General features: G+C 39.2%; 1 protein-coding gene across 1 annotated transcript in view; it reads right to left on the minus strand.

Moving 5' to 3' along the window:
* Positions 1 to 24,393, minus strand: part of KIF3B (kinesin family member 3B) — a 37,369-nt gene extending 12,976 nt beyond the window's left edge. The window contains exons 1-2 of the mRNA XM_036750503.1: positions 24,236 to 24,393; positions 937 to 2,410 (exon numbers count right to left, since the gene is read on the minus strand). Of these exons, the coding sequence (XP_036606398.1) occupies positions 937 to 2,343 (1,407 nt within the window). The 5' untranslated portion in view covers positions 2,344 to 2,410; positions 24,236 to 24,393. The remainder of the gene's footprint in view (positions 1 to 936; positions 2,411 to 24,235) is intronic.
* Between the last annotated feature and the right edge of the window lie 2,582 nt (positions 24,394 to 26,975).

A 26,975-nucleotide genomic window follows, 5' to 3' on the forward strand; every position in this document is an offset into this window, starting at 1 on the left:
TACTTTAATTATAGCCAATTATTTAACTCTTTGGTGAAATATTCCCTAGCATCTTAAGCTTTAGAGTCAATGTTTTTTCTTTCTTTCCTTTTTTTTTTTTGCAAGCCAATGTTTTTCTTCAGTCTTCATTTTAGAAATTTGTCCCATCATTGTGACCTCAGCAGGGTAAGGGAGAGGCTTTCACACTCTGTTCACTAAATACAGGATCAATCTGGCAGTGACCTAGAATTAAGAGAGGCATGTGTTGTGTGTACAACAGCTTAGAGCTCTCACACCATCTGCCTACAGTTGTAAATCATCGAACCTATAAGAACCATCAATCACAAGTCATCACAAGTCCTCCTTGCTCTGGATAAGAGATGTGTTACTGAAAAATTGTGTGGAAACCAAAATTATTAAAATGAAATCAGATTTCAAATGCTGAGAATATTATTTAAAGACATCCTTTGGAGAATTCCTTCATAAAGCCAATAATCTTCCCTCCCACAATTTAGCTGTTTTATAAATTCAGGTTTTCATGTTATATTTAAAATCACAAAAGTTTAGAGCCAGACAGGGACCTTTAAAGACCACCTAGTCTAACCTTATTTTATTTCTAGGTGAGGAAATGGAGGCATTGATTGGTTAAGTGACTTACCTAAGGTCACACAAATAAATTAGTGACAAAGCCAGGACTAGAACCCAGGTCTCTTTCCATACATATATATGCACTGTCTTCTGAATCTACATCCTTAATCAAGGCCATGTACCTCTTTCCTAAAGCAAATTTGTTTTTAAACCTCTGATCCACATCCTTTCCTAAAATCTTCTAAGATAATGTTATTGTCTGCCACTTCTGCCTCTTTTGGGGGGACCAGAGCAGGACGTATTCAAACTATATTTGCCTAAACCAAACAGAGAGAGCTATGGAAAAAGTCCTTTGGGACAGTACCGGACCTTGATCTTGGCACCCAGCATTTCTGCAGCATCTTTCTCCCTCCTCAGATCCTCCATCTTTTTCTCCTTCTCCTTTAATAATCTCATCTTGTCTTCAGCTACCAAGGTGTGATCCTCTACAATGGCCTTCTTTTCAATCTCCAGTTTCTCTTGCTGCTCCCTCCAGTAGGCATCCTTATCCTCACCTTCATCCTCACCTTCTTCACCTTCTCCCTCTTCCTCTTCCTCTTCTTCTTCTCTGCCTCCAACCCCCTCCTGGCGTTTTTCCCTCTTTTTTCTTTTGCCAATGGAACGTTTTTCTAGCTGGGCCTTAAGCCGAGCAATCTCTTCTTGAAATTCTCGAAGGAGGGCATCTTTAGGATCCTCATTAACTCTTGGCTTATTCTTAATATTTTTGGCACGGTTGGCATATCTCAGTGTGGTGAGGGTTTCTTCTACATTATAAGAGGCAGGCCCAACATTGGCTACCATCACAGTTTTAGCATTGCCACCTAAAGAGTCTTGTAAGAGCCTTGTAAGTTTTGAGTCCCGATATGGAATGTGAGTGCTTTTGCCATCTACAAGAGCAGATATGACATTACCCAAAGCTGAAAGGGACAGATTAATCTTGGTGGCTTCCTTCAACCTTTCCCCCTGAGCTCCTGTCTTGGCTTGACGTTCACTGCCTGCAAGATCTACTAGATTCAGTTTCCCCACACGGATATGATTTTCTCCATCAAGCCCTACTTCACTGCACTCAATAGTGATAACAAAGATGGCATGCGACCGAGAACTGTGTTCATTCATGTTGGTAGCACCAACTGAACGGTTCTGATTTCCTACATTCATGACATGTTCTATTTCCTTGACACTCTTTGTAACAAAGGAAGACAGATCCTTCACATAGACACCAGTGTCTGGCCTCTCTTTTAGTTCAAGCCTTTTTGTCTGATCCTTTGACAGCAGATCTCGGATTTCTTCTTGGTATATTTCTAGGTATGAGGCCCTGACAAGGTACTGCTGATTCTGGGATCTAGAAATGTGGGTAAAGATATGATCAAAGGAGTTAGGGATGACACCTCTTTTCTCAGGGTCACCATGAACCCCTTCCATCGTGTAGGTTTTCCCAGTCCCTGTCTGCCCATAAGCAAAGATGGTTCCATTGAACCCTTGGAGGACAGAGTCTACAAGAGGTCTGAAAGTCTCATCATAAAGCTCAAACTGCTTGGAATTCCAGTCATAGACAGCATCAAAGGTAAAAGTCTTGGGCATCTCATGGGTTGTTCCCCTGGGATTCTTGACTGACACCTGCCCTAGCTTCACATCCACATCAACAACTTTATCATACGAAGCAGCCTTTTCTTTGCCATTCATAGGACGACATCGTACCACCACCCTGACCGACTCTGAGCTCTTCAACTTAGACATGGTGACAGGTCAGTGTGGGATGAATTTTAATGACTGCTGATCCAATATAGCTCAGGATGTTAAAATCCTAGGGAAAAAAAGAAAGCAGTTCTTAAGTTGCAGTTTCAGTAGGTTATTGCATGTCACAAACCTGACAACTTTTCACTTCACGAATTTACTGTAAATTAAATTTAGTATCTTTAGACCTCTACATGTTTTCATTCCCAGGCTCTTAACTATCTTCAAAGAGAAATATTAGGGATATTTATTTTAAAGTTTGCAAAGCACTTTCCTCATAATCCTGTGAGTAGGTAATATAAAAGATGAGGAAACTGAGACCTAGAAAGGATAAGAAATTTACTCATATTCGTATAGCTAGTTAAGTGTTAGAGCTGAAATTCAAAACCAGGTCTCCTCACTCCAAGTACAATTCACTTTCAACTACACTGTACTCAATCAATCAATAAGTATTTATTAAATGTTTACCATGTGACAAGGACAATACAAGGTGCTGGAGACACAAATAGATTTACTGAAACAATCCCTACTCCCAATGAATTTATATTCTAATATGAAAGACATGTATATAAATCATATACTGAATAAATATAATCAATAAAAATAAGCATAAAGGAATTAAGTACAATGTACTTTGGGAGAGAGGGCCTCAGCAGTTGGGGAAATTAGGAAAAGCATCAGGTAAAACGTGATGCTTACTGCTGGTGAAGCTGTGAACTGATCCACCCATTCTGGAAAGCAATATGGAACAATACCCAAAAAGCCATATATTGTGCATGCCCGTTGACCTACTGATGCCACTACTAGGTCTAAACCCCAAAGAGATCAAAGGAAAAGGACTCCATATGTACAAAAATATTTCTAACAAGCTCTCTTGTGGTAGCAAAGAATTGGAAACTAAGATGCCCAACAACTAGGGAATGGCTGAACAAGTTATGGCATATTACTATGATGGAATGCTATTGTGCTATAAGAAACTATGAAGGGGGTAGTATCAAAGAAACCTGAGAAGACTTGTATGAATTGATGCAGAGTGAAGTGAATAGAGCCAAAAGAACAATTTATACAATAACAACAATATTATAAGGACAATCAACTCTGAAACTTAGGAACTCTGATCAACACAATGACCAGTCATAGTTCCAAAGGATTCATGATGAAGTGATGGATTCAGAGTGCAAAGAAAAGTATGTGTTCTTTTCTTTTTCCTTTTTTATTTTTTTTTTTTGGATAAGGCTAATGCAGAATTTGCTTTGCATGATTATAGCCTTGCCAAGCCCCAACCCTGGATTATTCCTCCCACCATATCTCTTGCTCTCACTCCTATTCATGAACTGCTTCACAAAGTTGGGGAAAATGATGAAACCATATTACTTGAATATACTACAAATAAATCTTACTTAATCTCAACTGGGTCCTCAATGTAGTAAGGCAATCCTTTTACATGCTCCTAATCACCAAACTTTTTTATCCCTCTTCAAACTTCCCATAGCACCCCCTCTCCCTGCACCCTTTTAGCTGAGAACTTTGTTTCACATTTAACCAAAAAATTTAGGCTATTTACCAAGAACTCTCTCTTCTCCCCTCCTTCTCATCTCATATCCCTAAGATATCTTCTAACACCATCTTCTTTGCTCCTGTCTCATATAACAAGGTAGCCCTTCTGCCTGCCAAGACAAACCCCTCCACATATACCCTTGACCTCATCCCACCACTTACTCTCCAACAGATTAATTTTTTTAAGATTAATCCTTCTATCAATCCCACTCTCACTAGTCTTAAATCTCCTTGTCTACCAGCTGCTTCCCTGTTATATACACACACACACCCCTGTACCCTTCTCTATCCTTAAAAATCTCTCACTTGATCCAACCATCCCTATTAGCTATCGCCCTATATATCTCTCTTTATTTCGTGTATAAACTCCTCAAAAAAACCCCAAACATCTACAATTGGTGCTTCCACTTCTTTCACTCTCTTCTGACACCTCTGTGATCTGGCTTTAGACCTTATATCATTCAACTGAAACCATTCTCTCAAAAGTTAGCAATGATTTCTTATTGCCAAAGTTATTGGGTTTTTTCTCAGTCCTCATCCTGCTTGTCCTCTCTGCAGCCTTTGACACTGTTGATTACCCTCTTCTGAATTGTCTCTCCTGTCTAAGTTTTCATAACACTGTTCTCTCCTGGCTGTCCTCCTACCTGTCTGGCCATTCCTTCTCAGTTTCCTTTGCTGAATCTTCTTCCAGGTCATGCCTACTAACTGTAGGTGTCCCCCAAGACTCCATCCTAGGCCCTCTCCCTCTATACTATATCACTTGGTGATTTCATCATCTTCTATGAGTCTAACTGTCATCTCTATGATTCCTAGACCTATTTATTCAGCTCTACCCTCTCTTCTGATTCCCAGTCTCACATAAGCAACTGTCTATTGGATATCTCAAACTGGATATTACACAGATGTCTCATACTAAACTTGTCCAAAAGAGAACTCCTTATCTTTTCCCTCAAACTCTCCTGTCTTCCCAATCTTCCCATTGTTGTTAAGGTGTCATCCTTGATTCCTCACTCAAACTCACCCCACATATGTTATCTGTTGCCAAATCTTGTTGATTCCCACCTTCACATCACCCTACTACAGGCACTCTACACCTAATACCTGGGCTGTTGCAATAGACTGCTGGTCTCCCAACCTCAAGTCTCTTCTGACTCTGGACCATTTTCCACTAAACTGACAAAATGATCTTTAAAGCATAGGTCTGACCATGTCATTGCCTTACTGGACAACCTTGCTGACTCCCCATCACCTACAGACAAATATCAAATCCTCTGTTAGACTTTTAAAGTCCTTCACAGCATGGTCCCTTCCTACCTTTCCACTCTTTTTACCTTTTACTAACTTCTTTGGACTCTATGCTCCAGCAACACAGGCCTTCTTGTTATTCCTCACATGGCATTCCATCTCTGAACTCTGAGCATTTTTATTGGCTGTCTTTCATGCCTAGAATGCTTTTCCTTATTGACTGCTTCCTTGCTTTCTTGGATTCCTTCCTTTTTTTTTTTTTTTTTTTGTTAATTGATTACAGTGTGCTTGGACATATGCCTTTAATAAAAATCTGTGCAACACAGGGAGATCAAGGAAAAAGATGAAAGCTTCCCCCACTGCAACAAATAAAACTGAAACAACAATCATGTGAATTTCCCAAGCTGGGCAGACTGGTCCCAAGGTCTCTCTTATAAGTGAACCATCATCCCAAAATAGCCCTTGTACCATGAGCTCTGCCTCTCCTGTTTCCTTGCTTCCCTGGCTTCCTTCAAAATTGAACTCAAATCTCACCTTCTGTAAGAGGCCTTTCCCAGTCCCCCTTGCTGCTAGTTCCTTCCCTGTGAAATTACCTTAGCACAGTACCTGTTATGTAGTAGGCATTTAGTAAATGTTTATTGACTAACTCAAAATAGTTGTGCAAAACATTTTCATCATAAAAACCCTATGAGGTAAAAAATGTGTGGATTATTATGCAGATGAGGATACAAAGACTTAGGGAGATGAATGACTTGCCCAAAGGTACTGAGCTAGTGATAAGGGACAGAACCAAAATTTGTGATTCCCAGTCCTATATCCCTTCCAGGCAGCCTCTGGAATGTGGGGTTATGTAATCTGACATATTCATGTAATACTCAGTATCAAGAAGTGGCTCAAAACACAATTCTTATCATGGAATTTGGGAGCCAAGAGGCTCCCATACAGTCCAGCCCCTTCATGTTAGAGATAAGGAAACCAAGGCCCAGAGCAATGAGATAACCTGCCCAAGACACACAACTAATAAGCAGCCTCTCTACTTCTGCTCATTCATTATTTGACATTATTTTAGAATGTGCACTTGGAAATAAACAATCCAGACTCTTAAAATGTCCTCTTTGATTACCAAGTTTCATTTCCATTTCATGGTGCACGGTCCCTAAAACTACGTAAATTTAAAAAAAAATGTCCTTATCCATTTGTACCTTTTCATTTTAGAAAAACTGCATGAACACAGTCATCATAGACCTAATGCTTCCAAGTCAGCCCTCTGAGCCTGCTGTGAGGTCAAAGATTACATCATGGAAACAAATGAGCCAGAGAGAGGAAAAGAAGAAACAGCAGTCAACATGGTAGCCCTTCTACATAATCAAGCACCTTGAGAAAGACTTATCTGTCCAAAGTTTTATTCAGCTTTTAATAAGCTGATCTTGACATCCAGTCATCTCTACTGAAGCCAGGAGCTACCAGACAGACTTTTAAAGCTCTCCAAATACTGAAACACAAAGGAAATAGTCTACTGGATATCCTATTTAACCTCATCATTAACCCTTCATTAAATTCCTTCTCATGTCTACTGAGGCAGGGAAGCGTTTGGATTCTCAAAGGTTATGTCATCAGAGCACAAGCTCTAATAGATTCTACCAAACTAGAAAGAGTTTGAGATAAGGTATAAAGTCTTTTGCAAAGCTAAAAGGCAGTATATGTCAGTGGTGATGAGGAGGAGAAAAAGAGAAGTTTCTTGGTTTATGGCATATCTAAGTCATAGAGGTTTACAGCCTGCATTGGTGGAAAGAATCTCCACACTGATGAAAACCTTGAAGTATTAATAATATTATTATGCTCATATATAATCTGTGATTATATCCATGACAATTCTCCCTTTACACCAGTGTATATTATAATCCCTCCACCCGGTGATGATCTTGGAAGCAACAAGGAATCCGAGAGTGAGAAGAAAGGTAGCACATGCCAGACAAATCAAACTACTATCATCACCTCAGACTCAGATGGAGATAGCTCAGGCCCCTGAACCCAAAAGCCTTGGTAATAACAGTGCCTCCCAGGCTACTAGCCTTGCTTTCAGCCCAGTCCACATAGCCATGATTGAGGGAAGTACAGTCAAAAAGGGACTATCTTCCTCCCTGACACCAACTACTGACCAACTGCTATCAATGGGCATGTAAACACAAGAGCCCCAGAAGTGGCAGCACCCCACCCCCAACACTGGTCTGACTTCCAGCCCAACCCCTACAGCTACCATCCCAGGAAGCAACTCTTGTGGAAATTCAGTCTGGCAATTTTTTCTGCAGATGCTGGAGCCCCTGCCTCATCAGTAGCCAACACTACTGAACTCCCCAAAAAGAAAATTTCTAGACACTGTCACACAATACAACAGAAATGTCTATGATTTAGTAAAAATCACATTAAATGAGATGCATTATCATCTGTCTTGCTCTTGTGCCCTGAGAACAATGGGGTCTTTCTTGAAGCTACTATGTTTATGTATTATCACCCTCATTAGAATATAAATTCCTAAAGAGCAAGAATAACTTTCTTTTCTTTTCTTTCTTTTTTTTAAGTATTTTTTTCAGTTATAAAGCATTTATTTTTTCTCCCTTCTACGATTTACAATCCACAATTGAAAAAAAAAGTCAAAAACTTTTCTAATAAATAAGTATGGTCAAGCAAAACAAATATCTGTATTGGACATGTCCAAAAATGTGTCTCATTCTGCATATCAGTCCATCACCTCTGTCAAGAAGTGGGTTTATTTTTCTATTTGTATTCCCAGCACTTAGTAGAGTGCTGTAGAAGCATATAGTAAATGCTTAACAAATGCTTTTTCATTCATTCATGATCTTCTGACCAAAACTGAATTACTTCATTACCATATCTTCAGTGGTATATCTCTTTCAAACTAAAGCTGGTCCTCAGATCACATACACTCAATCAAAGGACCACAGTATTTAGAGTTGGAAGGACCCCTTTGTGAACATTTAATCCAACTCCTTCATTTGCAGATGAGGAAAATAAGGCCCAGAAAGATCAAGTTACTTGCTCAAAGTAATACAGGGATTAAGTAGCCAGACTAAGGTTTGAAACTAAGAACTCTGTTTTCAAGTCCTATGCTATTTCTATTTATTAATCCAGCAATCTGTAAATATAAAGAGAGGTTCACAAAAGAATCAGTCAGCCCGATTATGTATAAGAAGTAGGCTGTTATGGCATATTCTAACTCCCTTACAGGAAGGCCCAAGACCTAAAATGTAACACCTAGGGACAGAGAGAAGCAGAGGAAAAAGAACAGATATGAGTATAATTCACCAAACCTTGAATGTGATGGTCTTCAAGTCATGGTAAGAAGAGGAAAGGGAAAAGAGGAGCAACAATTGTTCTTCCTCTTCTCTATACCACAGCAGCGCACCAAAGTAGGCAAGTGCCACAGGTTTTGTAAGGAGAGGGCTAGCTCTCATTCAGGTGTCTTTGATGCTACATACAAGAAGAAGCTGGGAGCTGGCCAACGAGGCACCAGCTGGATAGGAATGGAATATGGCAGCTTCCTGAAAAGGGCAAGACTAAAAGGACAGAGAAAGGCCACTCCAAGTGCTCCTCCCTAATCAATAATGACTTCCCTTCCTGGGACCTTACATAGCATTTTGTTTCTGAAATTCTCTAATATACTTATCATGTTAGAATATGTAGTTATCTTGGCTGATATCTTTAACCTCTAATGGGCCATGTGCTCTATGAAGACAAAAATCATATTTTATCTAAACTTTATATCTCCCTTGGTGCCTAATAGTCCTCGGCACAAAGCAGACACTAAGGAAAATGGCAGAACCAGCCAGAGAACCAGCAGTTCTGAGAATCAGTGTTGCCTCACACCGAAGAGGCATCAGAGGAGGACTTTAGTGGAAAATTATTATGATCAGTTTTCATTTCCAAGATATATAAGAAACTAATTCAAATTTATAAGAATAGCCAATTCCCATTTAATAAATGGTCATAGGACATGAATAGGCAATTTTTAAAACATTTATTTATTTATTTATTTTAAGTTTTCAACATTCACTCTTATATGATTTTGAATTCTAAAATTTTCCCCTCCCTCTTCTTCCCCCTCCCCAGTATGGCATGCAATCTGATATAGGCTATACATGTACAATCATATTAAACATATTTCTATATTAATCATGATGAACAGGCAATTTTCAAAGAAATTCAAGCTATCAACAGCAATATAAAAAAATGAAAAAACAGAAACCAATCCTGTATGACCAAGCTTTCACTCATAGAAGAGATATGAGAATGCACTTTCCATCACAGAAGACAAATGAATAATTTTTATTTGTACAAACAAGACCAACGCAGCTAAAATTAGAAGGGAAACAGTTAACAAGGGGGAAAAAATCTTTGTAGCAAGTTTCTCTGGTAAAGATCTCATTTTCAAGATATGTAAAGAATTGATTCAAAATTTACAAAAATAAGAACCATTCCCCAGTTGAGAAATGGTCAAAAGCTATGTACAGACAGTTTTCAAAGGAAGAAATCCAAACTATCAATGGCCCTATGAAAAAATACTCCAAATCATTAATAATAAATGAAAATTAAAATAACTCTAAGGCACCACTTCGTACCTATTAGTCAGTCAACAAGCATTTATTAAGCACTTTATTAAGCACTTACTCAGATACTGGCTAAGGATACAATGAAAAGGGGAAAATATATTGGAACTCAAGGAATTCTCAGTCTAATGGTGGAGTCAACAGGCAAACAACTATGTATAAACAACAGGATAAACTAGAGACGAGTAACAGAGGGAAGCCACTAGCATTAAGAGGGATCGAAAACGGCTTCTTGTAGAAAGTGAGATTTTAGCCAAAACTTGAAGGAAACCAGGGAGACCAGGTGAGGGGAGGAGGAGGGAGAGAATTCCAGGCATGATGAAAAGTCAATGGAAATGTCAGGAGTTGAGAAATGGAATGTCTTGTGCAAGAACAACAAGGAGTCTCGTGTCACTGATCAAAGAGTACACTAAGGGAAAGGGGAAATATAGGGTATAAGAAGACTGGAAAGATAGGAGGGAACCAGGTTACAATGGGCTTTGGACAGCAAACAGAATTTTATATTGATCCTGGAGGTAAGAAGAAACCATGGGAGTTTATTGAATGGGGGGGGGGGAGGGTGAAAGAGAGCCATGGAAATTTATTGAATGGAGGTGACATGGTCAGACCTGCATTTTAGGAGAATCATTTTGACAGCTGAGTGTAGAGTAGATGAGAATGGGGAGAAACTAGACAGGAAGACCAGCCAAAAAGGTTGGTATGAGGTGATGACAGCCTGCACCAGGATGGTAGCAGTATTAAAAGAGAGAAAGGGATATATACCAGAGATGTTATGAAGCCAGAATTTATAGGACTTGGCAACTGATTGGATATGGGGAAGTGGGTGTGAGAAAGAGTGAAGAGTCAAGGATAACAGCTATGTTTCAAGCCTGGGTGACTAGGAGGATGGTGGTACACTCAACAGTAAAAGAAAGTTAGGAAGTGGGGCAAAGATGACAAAAAAGGAAAATTACAAATGTTGGAGGGGCTGTGGAAAAGAAACACATTAATGTACTGTTGATGTAAATTGGCCCAGCCATTCCAGAAAGCAATTTGGAACTATGTCCTAAAAGTTTTTAAACTGTGTGTGTATTGTGTGTATGTATACATACATACACATGCATATATGTACACATACATATATACACATATACATACATACACATATAGCCTTTGATACATGCTACCAGGACTAAATCCTCCAAAGAGATCAAAGAAAGAGGAAAAGGATCCATATGTATAAAAATATTTACAGCAGCTCTTTCTGTAGTGGCAAAGATATGGAAACTAAGAGGATGCCTATCAATTGGTGAATGGCTGCACAAATTATGGTATATGAATATGTTGGAATAATATAAGAAATGATGAAAGAGATGATTTCAGACAAATCTGAGAAAACTTGTATGAACTGAGAGTGAAGTGACAGAAGCAGTAAAACAATTTATATAACTTTATAAAGTCAAACAACTTTGAAAGACTTAAGATCTCTTACCAATGCCATGACCAACCATAATTCTGGATGCTTGATGATAAACTCAAGATCCAGAATGAAACATATTTTTGAACGTAGCCAATATGGGAATCTGTTTTGCTCAACCATGCATGCTTATTACAAGGATTTTGTTTATTTTTTCCAAAGAGAGACTGTAGTCAAGAAGAAAAAAACATTAAAGCTTATTAATTTTTGAAAAGTAAAATAAAAAAGTTTTTTAAAAAGAATGTCACTATCAGTAACTCATATTCCTATATCATTTTATGGTTACAAAAAAGTTTTATTTATAACTATTATTCCCTGTGATCCTTTCAACACTTTGAGGTAGACACTAAGAATAACTCAAATTTACATAAGCACTAATTTAAGGTATGCAATGCGCTTTCCTCACAACAACTCAAAGACAGGTATATCATGTTAAATATTATCATCTCCTTTTTACTTCTGAGAAAACAGAGGCTCAAGGAAGTACAATAAATTACCCAAGGTCCCATGGGGGAGGCAATGTAATACAATGGTAAGGGTCTAAAGGCAGAAAACTGGATTCAAATACCACTTTCAATGTTTATTCTTTGTGTAACCTTGGACAAGTCATAACTTTCCTAGGCCTCAATTTCCTCTTCTCTAAGATGAGAGGGGAAGAGTGTGGTTGGTTAGACTAGATGACCCCAACCATCTCTAGGCTGCTGATCTGTGATCCTACATGGGTTATAAGTGACAAAGGTCACACTCAAACTCAAGTTTTCTGACAATTATTAGCAGTGATCCTGTAGGGGACAGAGCCTGGGAACACCTCAGGCACAGGTTATACAGACATGCTGGGATGCACAACACCTGGTTAATAAGCATGAAAAAAGTCCCAGTGTACACTAGAATTATTAGGTAAGACTAAATTAGTCTTATGCTACTAACCTATTTCAAGATCAACAACTTCCTACCACCACTTTCTCTTGGTTATCCTCAAAGGAGGGGTTTTCTAAAAGGGTTCCTAATGTTCTCTCTCCCTTACTTTATGACATTCTTGCTTCTTCTATTAGGTCTAATTACAGTGTACTAAATCTTTAAAAGGTTTCATACCACTGCCAGGAAGTAAACAAAACAAAAACCCCCACAGGTTTTCACGATCAGCCTAAATTACCTCCCCACTGGAACTTCATTCTTTCTGATGCTAACACCTACATTCAGAGTATATAGTCAATGTAAGGAAAGAAATGTTTTCCCAGCCCCAACTCTTATTCCTGTTCAGCATGTAAGCTGACAAAATCAGTTGGAAAGAAGTAAACATTTTGAACCCGGTCATATTCAGCCATTAAACTCTGTTTTACAACTGAACATAATACCTTAGATCAGGGGTTCTTGACCTCTTATTTTGTCAGAGACCCCAATGGCAACCTGGCAAAACCTATGGGTCCCTTCTCAGAATAATGCTTTTAAAGATGAAACAAAATACATAAAATCTTACAAAGAAAATAAATTATCATAAAAAATATATAATTAAAATGAAATACCATTATCAAAATTATTAAGATTTTATTAAAATTATTATTAAATTTTAAATTATTTATTCAATTTTACTTTAAAATTTTTAAATAAGTTCACATCACTAGAGTAAAAACTCCACCCCTAGGGTCACTCTCGAACTATGGCAATATCCTTCAAACTAATCTCCCCAATTTCTCCTTTCTAAAAATATATCTTATACTTGCTGCTAATGCAGCTGATCACTGTCATTCCTGTGCTCAAAAACCATCAATGGTTCTTCATGGTTTCCTAAACAAAATATAAACTTTTTAGTAAGGCTCTAGGCTTTCCAGAATCTAGTTGCAACTATATTTCCAACTTTTATTTACTCATTCATCAAATATTTACAGGTCTATTTTGTGCAGAACACACCAGAAAAGATAGAGTTTTCTAAAATATGGTGTCTGTCATGAAGTTTACAATCTAGTAGGATGACAAGACAAAAATCCAGATAATTGTAATACATAGCATTGTAGAATAAAATGCATTTGGATTTCAAAACAAAGTGCTATGTGAGATCCTGGGGGAAGGTCAGTATTGACCAGAGAACACCATAGAAGGCTTCATGGAAAAGGAAGCATTTAATTCTCCTTATCCCTCTTCATATATTCCATATTCCAACTATTATATCCAACCAAATAACACACACTTCCCACCTCCATATTGTCTGCCACGCCAAGGAATGGATCTCCCCTCCCCCGACCAAACTATTTCTACCAGTTGAAATTCTTCCCTTCTTACAAGGCCCAGTTTAGGCACCACCTAATCAATGAAGTCTTCCCTTATCACAATCATCCATAAGTGACATCTCCCTCCTCAGGTCTCCCATAGGACCGTAGGTCTCTCCTATGTACATATGTTCTAATTTGTATTACAATGATTTGCATATATTTCTTTTCCCCCTGTGCCTCCATTAGCCTATAAACTCTTTGAGGGTAGGCTCAGTTAGACAAGGTAATATATAGAGAGCCCTGAGTTTGGAGAGGGGAAGACTAATTCAGATCCTTAGAAGGTGAGCTGTGTGATCCTGGGCATCAATTTCCTCATCTGTAAAATGAGGGGACTAGACTCTGTGACCCCATTATAATTATAATGTATCCTAACTTTGTACCTCATAGGTACTTTTTAAAAATGTTTTTATTTTAATTTTTCAGTTCCAAGTTCTCTTCCTCTCCTACTTTCCCCCACCCATTGGAAAGGAAACATATGAAGACATGCAAAATATGTTTCCACATTATCCCTGTTCCAAAACAAACAAACAAGGAAAATAAAGAAGGGGGGGGGATGCTTCAATCTGCACTCTGTAACCATCAGATCTCTATCTGGAGGCAAAGAGCATTTTACATCATGAGTCCTTTGGAGTTACAGTAGAACATTGTCTAGATCAGAGTTAGTAAGTCTTTCACAATTATCTACGATATTGCTGCTACTGTGTGAATTGTTCTCTCAGTTCTGCTCACTTCACTTTGCATTCATTCATATAAGTCTTCTGGGTTTTTCTTATACCCCTCCATTTCTTTCAGCCCAATAGTGTTCAATCACACTTATATACCATAGTTTGTTCAGCCATTCCCCATATTATGGGCATTCCCTCAGTTTCCAGCTCACTGCCACCGCAAAAAGAGCTGCTATAAATATTTTTGTACATATGGGTCCTTTTCCTTTTTCTTGGATCTCCTTGGGATACAGACCTAATAGTGGTATTAAAGGACATGCATGTTTTTATAGCTTGCTGGGCAGAATTCTAAATTGTTCTCCGTAATAGCTGGACTAGTTCACAAGTCCACCAATAGTGCTTTAGTGTACCTATTTTCCCATATCCCCTCTAGCATTTGTCCTTTTCCTATTCTGTCATATTAGCCAACCTGATGAGTGTGAGATGGTACCTCAGTTGTTTTCATTTGAATTTCTTTAATCATAATGATTTAGAGCATTTTATATGATTATTGATAGCCTTGATTTCTTCCTCTGAAAACTGCCTGTTCATATCCTTTGACCATTTATCAAATGGGAAACACATTAAAAGGTAACTTAATAAATATTTGTTAAAATGCCTAGGTCCCTTATAGCTTTTCCTCAAAAAAACTATAGAACACGTATGGACTTGATTCTGAAAGATGAATAACCTTTTGATTTAAGTTTTGTGAAAATTTCATTAAGGAAATTCTCTAGTTCATAGCTAACAGCTCAGCATGAAAGAAAAATCTAGAAAAGTGCATACTGATCCATCCATATACCCAGAGCTTAATGTACTTTTGTATTATTCCCCCACATAACTGCTTGCCAGTGGTGTGAGTGAGAGATCAAGGTTGCAGTTTCGGAAATTCGGCTTAAACCTTAGGTTATAAGACATCTGGAGACTATAGTCTGAAAATCATTGCAACATTCAGGCATAAAGATAAAGCAACTACCTACTAATAAGGCCCAAGTTAGCTCCTCCTAGGCCTCACAGGAAGTTCTCAAGGGGAGCTCTCGTTTCTACTCTAGGTCCACTTGGATCACTAACATCTTGATTGTATTTCACGACATCCTTTAACTGTTCCTAAATATCTTGTGTTTTTCATTCATGTTTGCAATGCTTCTGCTGAACCTGAACAACAATTCCTAGTCCTACTTCTGTGTACACTGGGGTTTCTAGTGAGTTTAAGATTTGCCAAGAAATTCTCAAATAAGCCATAATTCATTTTGATTTCTGTGTGTATGATTGCTATAGGAGAACTTTTGGGAGAGGGAGCAGTGTAGTATAATGAAAAAAAAAACCCCAAAACACTGGTCTTCTAGTTCTGGATCATTAATTCAGTGTGACCTTGGCCAAATCACTCCACATGTCTGGTTCAGTTTCCCCAGCTATAAAATCAAAAGGTTGGCTTAAGTAGTAACCAAGGTTCTTCTATCTCTAAAATTCTAACATGAGTTTTGTGAAATCTTGCAAACAACAATCTGGTGGTTGCTACTCCAAAAAGGCTGAGGAATGGCAGACCTCACAGAACAAGTAATAAAACTATCTTATCCAAGTTTTAAACCAAGCTTGATTTATTTTGGTGGGGGGGGACTCAATAAAGGCAAAAGCCATGTCTTTGTATCTTCTCAGAGGCAAGAGTGGGTGCTTGATAAATGTGTGTCAAATGAATGAATGTTGAATAAATAATCTTACAGAAGGGAATCATCCCAGATTCTCACTCCCTTAGAATACAGAATATTTGAGCAAGAAGGACCCTTAGGATATAGAATGTTTAGTCCCTAATACAACCAATAGTATTTAAGCTTAAATAAGCAGATCTTGGGAAGGCATGATTTTTCTTTTGAAAGAAACTTCTAAAGGTCATTAACAAAAATATAACCAGCTAAAAGCCTGCCCTGAATTCAAATAACTCACTTCATTCGATGGAGTGAACAAGCAAACAATGTAAGCATTTATTTGGAAACAAAAAGAAACCCTCTTTTGTATCTACTTTTGAAATACTGTACATTCATAAAAAATGAAAGGCGAGAGAAAACCTTTGATTCAAAACTGGTGTCAGCCCAGGATCTCACTCCCTGTACTTATCAACTACACTGAGAAAGTCATTCATATAGCAATGACAGATGCTTCTCTTTCCAACACATCAGCCCTGAGAGGCAATGGAAAGACAGATATTTACCTTCTTAACAAAAATTCTTCTCTGACCAATGCCATTCCATTTTACTTGATTACAAATCAATTGAGTCTAGAGCTGCATCTATGTCTATATTTATATAGCACCCTGTGCACATTTGGAATTCAAACATATAATGAGTAATAAATGATCATCTGAATCATAGAATGCAGAGCTAAAAAGGAGCGTAAAACACGGAATGTTAGAAAACAATGTTAGAGCTGAAAGAGACCTTAGAAAACGGAGCACAAATTTTTAGCTTGAAAAAAGACTTTCGAGGTCATCTTCTACAAGACAAATTGTAATAGTAATTAAGGTGGGACTTTTTGCTGTTGACCTTTAATGATTCTGGCCTTTCTTTGAATGTGGCAGATAAAGTGGGATGTTTTTGTATTTCTCAGCACTGAGACAATTGGGAGCCATTGATTTGTATCTGATGTGATACTGGGGGTGAGGAACTTCTCCACACCCAGCCTGGGTGAGGTCAGGGCCCAGAGGGCCCTGAACAGGATATATAAGCCCAGAGGTTAGCTTTCTCTCTCAGAGCTCTGAGCCATAGCAGGAGTGGCATGTGACTCTGGGCCAGCCGATGTAATGAGCTCCCCGGCTGTACACCCAGATGTTGATAATTACAAATTATATTTGGTCTGTAATTCAGGGTGCTGGCTTTTTCCCCTGAACTAGGTGGATGTTATTTGTATGCTAGATTAAAGTAAGATTGTTAACCCCTTAACGTTGCTTTCCTTAAGTAAAGCAGATCAAAAGGACCTGTGTTGGCAGCTTTCTGGGTGCTGGTTGTTGGTGGATCTTACACCCCCACAGAAGCTGCTAGCTGAATTGTTGCAACACAAGTTTATTCCCCTTGTGTAATAGAAGAAAGAGATCCAAAGATGTTAAATGATTTGTCCCAAATTCCAGTTTTGTCAACAAAAGGGTTAAGACTAAACTAAAAAATTAATGTCTTCTCATTCCTAGTACACTGCTTTAGTATATCAAGATATCTCTCTAATAAGGATAATCCTAAAACCCCAAATTAACCTAAACACTTTTTTGAAATTCTGCCTTCCTGCTTATTATATCACCCCAAAGCACTTTGTAAACTATAAATTATTGTACAAAAATTTGAATCATTGTAATTTAAAACATGATGTTTATTAATATGTATTAATTAAACAAATTTTCTTAAAGATAAATTATTCACCAAAGCTAGTTGGTGAATAATATATTCCATTATTTCAATAATCTAGTTAGTAGCTCTAAAATAGTATAGAATTTTCATGTATAATACACACACATATATATACATAGAAACATACATATCTACACATGTGTAATGTACATAGACACATCCATACTCAAAATTATGATAAACTGGCATTTCATTGTCTCAGGATTTACCTCAAAGGGGAGCAAAATATCCCTGAAATGAAGTCCATCAAAATTAGTATTCTACTGTCTAGTATTCCCACATCACTATCCTTAGATACAATTCTGTCTCCTCTATTTCCTAGATAGCTCTGAACATCTGAGCATCAATTTTCCCATCTACAAAATGAAGAAGACAATACCTGTGCTACCTACAGTATCTCAAAGGACTAAAGTGAAAATCAAATGAAATAAGGGATATATAGCTCTCTGCACCCTTAAAGCTCTACCTAAATGTAAGCTATCATTATTATCGAGTCTCCAACTACCATAAACCTCTTTCACTTTGTCCACTGTACTATTTAACCTCTGTCATTTAAAAGTCAGTGTTTCAACACAAATTCTATATATGCCATAAGAAAAGACTTTCCTCTCTCTATTTGAAAGACAAAAATCACAACCATGTTTTTTGTTTTGGTTTGAGTTTTTTAATGTTCTTTTTTTTAAATTCAATGTTATTTTCAGTTCCAAATTCTCTTCCACCAACTTGCTCCCTCACCCAGTGTCTAATACCATTGAGTCATTTAAAATAAATAAACCAACATTCACATGTCTAGATACAGAGCACTATCATTAACTTGTTCCAAATTGGTCTAACAAAGTAAAGACAGATACAGTGTTGCAATCAGAGTGGGAGGCTTAAAAAAAACAAATTTCAAGCAGCAGTGCAGATGTGCACTGGAGATGAGCTAAGCTGATTAGAACACATTCTAACTGCCAAGAAAATATGCTCTATTAGCCCCACCCAAGAAGGTCTGGGAAGAAAGAATGAAGTCATTAATGAAGAAAATATCACCCTATTCACATTGTAGATCTTTTAATAATAATGATCATCATAATTCACATTTCTACAGTCTTTAAAGGTTTACAAAGCACTTGAATACATGAATTCAACAACTATGTGAGGTAGCCAGGTTGATCATCCTCATTGCACCAATGAGGAAACAGGTTCAGAGATCCCAATATCATTTAGGTAGCAGAATTAGGAGCTGAACCCTGGTTTTCTGACTCTAAATACAATGAATGATGTTTCTACTATACCAAGCTATCTATCTACCAGGTACACCAAATGATATGTCTGAAAAGAATTCAAATTCATGGCAACAGAATTAAAGAGCTAAAAGGGATCTCAGAGATAATCAGATACATGACGTATGAGGGAACCGAAGCTCAGAAAAGGTAAGTGTATCCAAGTTGCATGCCTAGGTAGTGACAGAACTATGAATAAAACTAATTGCCAAAGCAGAGCTTTCTACTGTAGCACCTCTTTGGGGTCTGCAGTTCATGAAAACAAATACAACTGATTAACTGTCCTAAAACTCTGGGTAGAGTGAAAAGATCACAAGACCTGGAGTCAAAAAACTTCAAGTTTCAGATTTGCTACTTACTACTAGCTGTGTGCCATTCAACAGTTACTTAATTTCTCTAAGCTTCAATTTCTTTATCTATAAAATAAAAAGGCTGGCAGTGAAGGTCCTGGAAAAGAGATAATTAAACATACCTCCTCCCTCAAGAAAGGGTAATAAGGGACCACAAGGCCAGAATATTGTCAGCCATGATCTTTGTAGATGTTTCTGCTTGTTTTTCTTTGTCACAACAGAGAATTCAATCTGGAGAGGGTGAGGTGGGGTGGGAAATGACTGCAACGTAGAGACAAAAGAAATCAATAAAGCTTATCTTTAAAATAAGATATTTTTAAATGAAAGAGTTGGAAACATTCTGTAAATGTATGACACATAGGTCAAGATCAACAATAATAACCCTACTGGGCACATGGGAAAAACTGAGGAACTAAAAAGCTAAATAATTTGCTTATGACTCCATAATCAGCCACTTATAGTGATAAGGCTTTGATGCTTTATGGTAGTTTTGATGTTTCAATATTAAGATAACAAATGTCACCCCAATCAAAAAAAGGATTTATGAGTAATCTACATAATAGTATCTGATATTTATTACAGTATACATTGACTCAGACTATTCACTGAAAGGACAAACACTGAAACTGAAGCTTAAATATTTTGGCCACATAATGAGAAGACAAGACTCACTAGAAAAGACTCTGATGATGGGAAAAATTGAAGGCAAAAAGGAGAAGTGGACTGCAGAGGATGAGATGGATAGATAGTGTCATAGAAGCAATGAACATGAGTTTGGACAGATCTCAGGGGACAGTGGGGGACAGAAGGGTCTGCTTGCTATAGTCCACAGGGTCACAAAGAGTCAGACAACTCAACAACAACAATAACAACAATAATCTTACACATATAAGGAGAAATGATATATTCCAGGGGTGAGGAACCTGAGGCCTCCTCAGTGCGAACTTTTGATTGAGTCCAAGTTTTACAGAACATATCCTTTTATTAAGAGGATTTGTTCTGTGAAGTTTGGATTCAGTCAACGAGCCACATGTGAGGACCTAGAAGGCTACATGTGTCCTCGAGGCCGCAGGTTCCCCACCCCTGGATATTCTTTCAAAAACTCAAACAACAGTGACTTACTGTGAACAATGTTCAGAACACTATGCTAAGCACTGGGGGGAAGTATAGATACAAATTTAGGTAAGATATAGTCCCTTTCTTCAAAGAGCTGACAAAGGAAAGAACATTAGATTTTCATTCAGAAGGCTTAGATCCTTGGCCCTATGATTTATTTAGCTGTGTGACCCTGGCAATGTAGTTTCCTTCTCTGAGTCTCACTGTGCTCATCTATAAAATGAGAAGGGCTGTACTAGCTCTCTAAGATCCCTTCCAGCTCCATCAAAATTCAGTGTTAAAGAGGATTTTCTTCCAATAAAGTCTCCCTCCAGTGTCTCACTGTGTTAAAGAAGTTATCCCTAATTTCTCAAAGGCTACAGCAGCAGAACACATGTTCTAGAAGGTCTTACTAATCTAGAAAAGCAATAAGCTGTGTGTCTATTCATTCATAAGTGTTGAAAGACTCAATCTCAGAAAGTTAATCATAAAATGATAAACTTTTTTTTTGCCAAAGCAAGTCATGAAATACCATCAACTAGCTGGAGTTCTTAACCATTTTTGTGTCCTGGACCTCTTTGGCAGTCTGGCGAAGCCTATGGACCCCTTATAAGAATAATGTTTGTAGATGCATAAAATAAAATACAGGGATCACAAAGAAAACCAATTATTTTTAAATCTGATTGTCAAAATATTTTGAAAACAAGTTTATGGGCCAAGGTTAAGAAACCCTGCATTAAGGCACGGGTCTACAATGGATGGAGGAATATCCATGTTAATGAAATCAACATTTCAAAGCATCAAACTAGGAATAGTTGGCCCTGTCCCAAAATGGATATCCTATTCCCTTGAATCTACCACCGCTCCAACCTCACCACTAATGCTAAAGAATTCCCAAACACACACCCCAAATAGTTCTTTATTAACTTGTTTAAAATGTCACTTTTCAAAATCAGCATTTGAAGTGAATTATCAAAGAAAGAGAAAGGCCTTTGACCACATAATATATACCCTATATACAACTACATGTGTGAACTATGCTAAAATGATTTGAGGTTACGGATGGAAAGAGTAGACTTTCTTAAAGGATCTTCTAGGAATTTTGGCAGACCACACCAACTTTTCAGGGAATTCCCAAGACAAAAGCTATGAAACCTTAGAAATGCCATAGGGAAGACTAGGATAGAACCATTTTGGCAGAGAAAGATTGGCTGTTTGTAAATGTCATCAGTGATTCATCTCTCTTCCCCTTCTCTCTCTCTCCTAGGTCTGGCATTCTCCTTTTAATATTCATGATACCAAACACCCAGGATCAAAGCAGTGACTCCAACAGTAACAGACAGAGAGTATCTGCCTCTCCACAGAATTGCAGGGTGCTCAACAGTAGGAACCAGCATTTCCTCCCTAGGCTCCATGTAAAAGACTTTAATCCATTCTCACTCAGTCCAATTCAGAATTTTCTCATTATAAACTAAAAAGGATAATATTTCATTGAATCCCAGAATCCAAAGGGACCGGAGAGGTCATCTAGTTCTACTCCTACCTGAAACATGAATCCTTTCTAAAACATCTCCAGTGTGAAGTCAATTACGCTCTTCTTGAATAGCTCCTGCAATGAGAATTTCTATTTCCCAAGGCAGGCCATTCCACTGTTGGAGAGCTCTAATTGTTGGGAAGATCTTCTTTATGTTAAACCAAAATCTGCCTTCCTATAATTTCCATCAGCTAATAATAATTCTGCTGAGAATGAACATAATAAATCTAATTAATCTTTCACATGATAGCCCTTCATATAACTGAAGATAGTAATAAGTACTTAAGCTTTCCTTTCTCCAAGTTCACTATCTCTAGATTCTTAAACATTCCTCACATTTCATCATTTTAAGATACCTCCCCTCTCCATTATCTCACATTTCATCATTTTAAGATACCTCCCCTCTCCATTATCTTGGTTATCTTTCTATAGGCTTTCTCAGTTTGCCACTATCTCCTATAAAATGCGGTCCCCAGAACTGAACACAATATTTCAATTCAACAAATATTAAAACACTTGTTCTGACCCATACATTGCATAGGGCACTAGGAATACAAAGATGAATAGTGGCAGTCACTGCTCCTAAGGAACTTACTTTGTATTTCAGAGATAGCTTGATACTAGACAATGTTACTAGCATCCACCTCCTTCACTCTGGTGATTATACTTTTGTTACTACAGCCCAGGATCAAATTAGGTTTTTTGGCTAACACATCACACTGCCAATTCACATTGAACTTGCTGTCAATCCAAAACTCTAGTGTTTGTTTTTCACATGAGCTGCTACCTAAACAGACATTATTCCCTCAATGTGTAGTCACTTTAGGTGATTTCAGGAAAACCATCACACTTGTCATTTTATAAGTATGGAAACAGAAATGCAGAGAGAAGCACCTTCCCCAAGCAGGTAGTACAATATAATGGAAAGAATACTGGACTTGTAGTGAGAAGACCTGAATTTGAATCCTGTCTTTGATACTTAATAGCCTCATGATCCATGAGAAAGCCACTTAATTTTCCTGAGTCTTTTCTCATCTGTAAGATAGGGATAATACTTACTTTGCAGAGTTGCTGTGAAGATCAAATGAGATAGTGCCTGTAAAATATTTTGCAGACCTGAAAATGCTATGTAAATGTCAGTCATCATGATTACAAGGAAAGCTTGGAAGCAAATACTTTTAATTTTTATATGTAGGTAATTAATAGGAGAACTTGATGCATAATCCAAGTCTTCCAATGACCACTAAACACAAGTATTGATGGAAACAATATCTATTTCTATAACACTTTAAAGATTTAATAAGTGCTTTCCCGACAATATCTTGGTAAAGTATGTAACATAATCATCACAGTATTATCTCCATTTTTAAAGTGAGGAAAGTGAGGCTCTGGAAGGTTAAATGACTTTGTCTAATGTCATATAGTTAGTGTGTTATGGCTAGATTTCAAACCCAGTTCCCCTCATTCCAAACAAAGCATAGTTTATGCCACAGGATACTTTAGAGAAGGGCTATGTGCTACTGGCTCTAATTCACCCTCAGGCATACTAAGGGATATCAGACACAAATTCATCCTAAGGGGAAAAAAAACCAGTTAAAATGCTAACCATTTCAAGATGGTTACCACTCTGGCTTCTTGCCACAAGACATTACCCTTCTCTGCAGTGAATATATATCATCGCACATACTGGCCCCTGCCTCTGCAGTATCTTCTTTTCCATAATTCCTTGCACTTAGATACGCGCTTACAGCAACTGTTTACACTGTGAGGACTGGTACTGTCACCCCCATTTTGTAGACGGGAAAACCAAGGCTCCCAAGGTCAGAAAGCTGATAGAAAAGAGAATCAAATCTAGAACCCCGCCAAACCCTCTTCTAGCCAGGGCTCTCACCACGTGACTGCATTTTCTTCTCTCTTGAACATCTAAGGAAAGCCAAGGTCCCACATCAACTAAGAGACCCACAGATCCTACCATTATGACCAGGCATGTGGTAGACAGACAGACAGACACACACACACACACACACGCTCTCTCTCCCTCTTTCTCTCTCTGGCATCCATCCCCGCCTGGACAGCTCCCCCACCCCTCCCCGCCTCCCCGGCGGGGCCCCCCTGCCCTGCCCTCCCTGTCAGGCCAGCTCTGGCTCCAAGCACCCGGCCTCAGCGAGCGGGCCGGCTGCGGGCAGGGTTCCCCATCACCGGCAGGTTCCGGTCCCGGTCCCGGTTGGCTTTTCCCCGCCTCGGGGGCGGCCAGGACCTGGCGGTCTCCTCCGGGATGGATGCTCGGCGCCTCCTCCCGCTTCCCGGCCCAGAGGAAGGTTCCTCGGGGCTGCGGCACAGGCACCAGCCCAGGAAGAAGGCGGGCCGGGGCTGCGGAGCCAGGGAGGACCTCCAGGGGACTGACTCACCTGCGGCCGAAGCCCGGGGCTGGGGCCCGACCAAGCGGCCGCGGTGGCAGCGGCGGCTGCCGGTCGCTGGGCTCAGCCATTCCCCGCTGCCCCGGATGGGGAGAGACGGCGGCGGCGCACTTCCTTAGCAACCCGTCTCCTCGGCCCACTTCCTTAGCAACGAGCTACCGGCTCCCGCTGCGACTTCAACCAACTTTATTGGTCGCCGGCGGTGGACAAGGCTGGGCGCGCGCCCCAGGCGCTGGGCGAGGGACCCAGGGCGCCGGGTTCGTGTGCCTGGCGGGGGCCTCGGTTACCCGCCTATGGTTTAGGGAAAATAATCTCCTTCCCTTCCTAACCTTCTTCTTCCCCATCCTCCCCTCCCCCTTCTATTCCTCCTCCTCTTTCTCCCTCCGTCTCTATTCTCCCCCTCCCCCTCCTCTTCCTCTCCCCTCACTGCGTTAATTCTGTGGGAAATGAGCCGAACCACCCCCACCACCCGGCCCCGGGAGATAGAAGCAGAGTGGGGCGATGGGCATAGCGGGGCACCAGTCCTTGACGCATCACGAGCGAGCTGTGTGACCTCGGGCAGGGCCCTTGCTCTCTCTGGGCCTCTGTTTCTACTTATGTAAAATCAAGCGTTTGAATTTAATGATAACTCCCTTTTCTATTTTCGGCAGTGATGTGTAAACAAGGGCTTTGTTTTTCTTGCTTTCTCAATGGGGGGTGGGAGGGAGGAAGTGGGGAGAGAGAAAACAGATCTGCAAATTAAATATTTTTAAAAGAAAAAGCATAAAGCACTCCAAAAATGAATAAAATGATTTGCAAATAGATTTTTATTTTGCTTGCTTTCTCAATTAGGGGAGAGGAATAGGAGGGAGAAAAAAAAGCATAAAGCACTCAAAATGATAAGATGACTTGCATACATCAACTCATTTGATTACAACTATATAACCATGTGAGCTAGGAGAAGGAAGAATTTCATACTTTACAGAGGAGAAAGCAGACCCAAAATGAGAAAGGTATTTGCCCAGGATCCTACAAGGAGTTATAACGGAGCTCAGACCAAAACCCATGACCTCGAACTTGAATTCCAGGACTCTTGATTGTCTGCTGATAGTCTTCTGACCCTTCCAGGGGTCCTACTATTTCTTGTAAATTTATCTTTTCCTTTCTCTTAGGACTCAATACAGTGTTTTCAGGTATAATATATGAAAAGTGCAAACCTTTAAGTGATTTTACATATGTGTGTGTGTGAAGATTATTATTGTTTGAGAGCTTTATTAAATTTTTCATAAAATCCTAATTGTCACAGAGCTGGAAAGAGCCTTAGAACACAACATAAACTCTTAGAGCTGAAGAGACCTTTGAAATCTCTAATCAGAACCTCCTTTTACAGAAGAGGAAACTGAGGGCCAGGGCCAGAGAAATGCAGCGGCTTGTCCAAAAATCACAAAGGTTGTGGCTTTCCTGGGAATCCCACTCCTAGTTGTCCCTTTCCACTATATCACTACCTACCTTACAGTAGAAGAGCTGTGAGGAAAGTGCTTTGTCAAGCATGATGAGTTTTTGTTTTTAATCATAACACAGACTTGCGGAGTACACCATCCATATTGTTGTTGTTCAGTCGCATCCAACTCTTCTGGCCCCATTTGGGGTTCTCTGGCAAAGATACTGGAGTGGTTTGCCATTTCCTTCTCCAGCTTATTTTACAGATGAGGAAACCAAGGCAAACAGGGTTAAGTGACTCACCCAGGGTCACAGCTACTAAGTGTCAGAGGCCAGATTTGAACTCGGGAAGAAAGGTCTTCTTGATTCCAGGCCCAGCAGCCTATCCACTGAGCCACCTAGTTGCTCTTGCACCATTCATATTAGGAGCCAGTAAAAATTTGTTGAATGAATGGATGGACTAATGAAGTGAATGAATGCCAACACATAGGTCCCTTGCAAATCATAGTTTCCCTCTCCTTGGCCATGGCTTTTTTCCACTCTGCTATTACACCAAGAGGAGAATGATGTATGTTGGGGGCAGGTGGAGAAGAGAACAGAAAAGCATCAGAACGGGGCAGCTAGGTGATGCAATGAATAGAGCATCGGCCCTGAAGTCAAATACAGCCTCAGACACTTGACACACTTACTGGCTGTGTGACCTTGGGCAAGTCACTTAACCCCAATTGCCCTGCCTTCCCCCCTGCAGAAAAAAGAAAAGCATCCAGCTGGTGAACACAAAGATACTTAAGCCAGAGACAGCTAGGTGGCATTAATGGATCACATGCTGGGGCCTGGAGCCAGGAAGACTTGAATTCAAATTCATTCTTGGACTTGCTAGCCCAGTGACCACAGGCAAGTCATTTAACTGCTGTCTGCCTCAGTTTCCCCAAATGTAAAATGCAGATATTAACAGCACCTACCTTGAAGGGTTGTTGTGAGGATCAAATCATATAATAATTGTAAAAATAGTGCTAAGCACATAGTAGGTGCTATATAAATGCTTATTTGTTTCTCTTCCCCCCATATGTTAGTTTGACTGAACTGCTTGGTCCTCTTTAATCTTCATTACAAGGGAAGGCTCACTGGGGAGGAAAGAGGGACATATTAAACATATCATTAAAATGAGACAAATGTTTTAAATCTTAACAAGCTGTAGAAATGTAGTAAAAACAGTAACTCATACCACTTGTGTTAGCACTTTCCTCACAACCACCCTGTGGATTAAGCACTAGTTGTCATTTTGTTGTTGTTCAGTTGTTTCAGTCCTAAC

Source organism: Trichosurus vulpecula, chromosome 3, assembly GCF_011100635.1.
Source record: "Trichosurus vulpecula isolate mTriVul1 chromosome 3, mTriVul1.pri, whole genome shotgun sequence".
Taxonomy (NCBI): Eukaryota; Metazoa; Chordata; class Mammalia; order Diprotodontia; family Phalangeridae; genus Trichosurus; species Trichosurus vulpecula.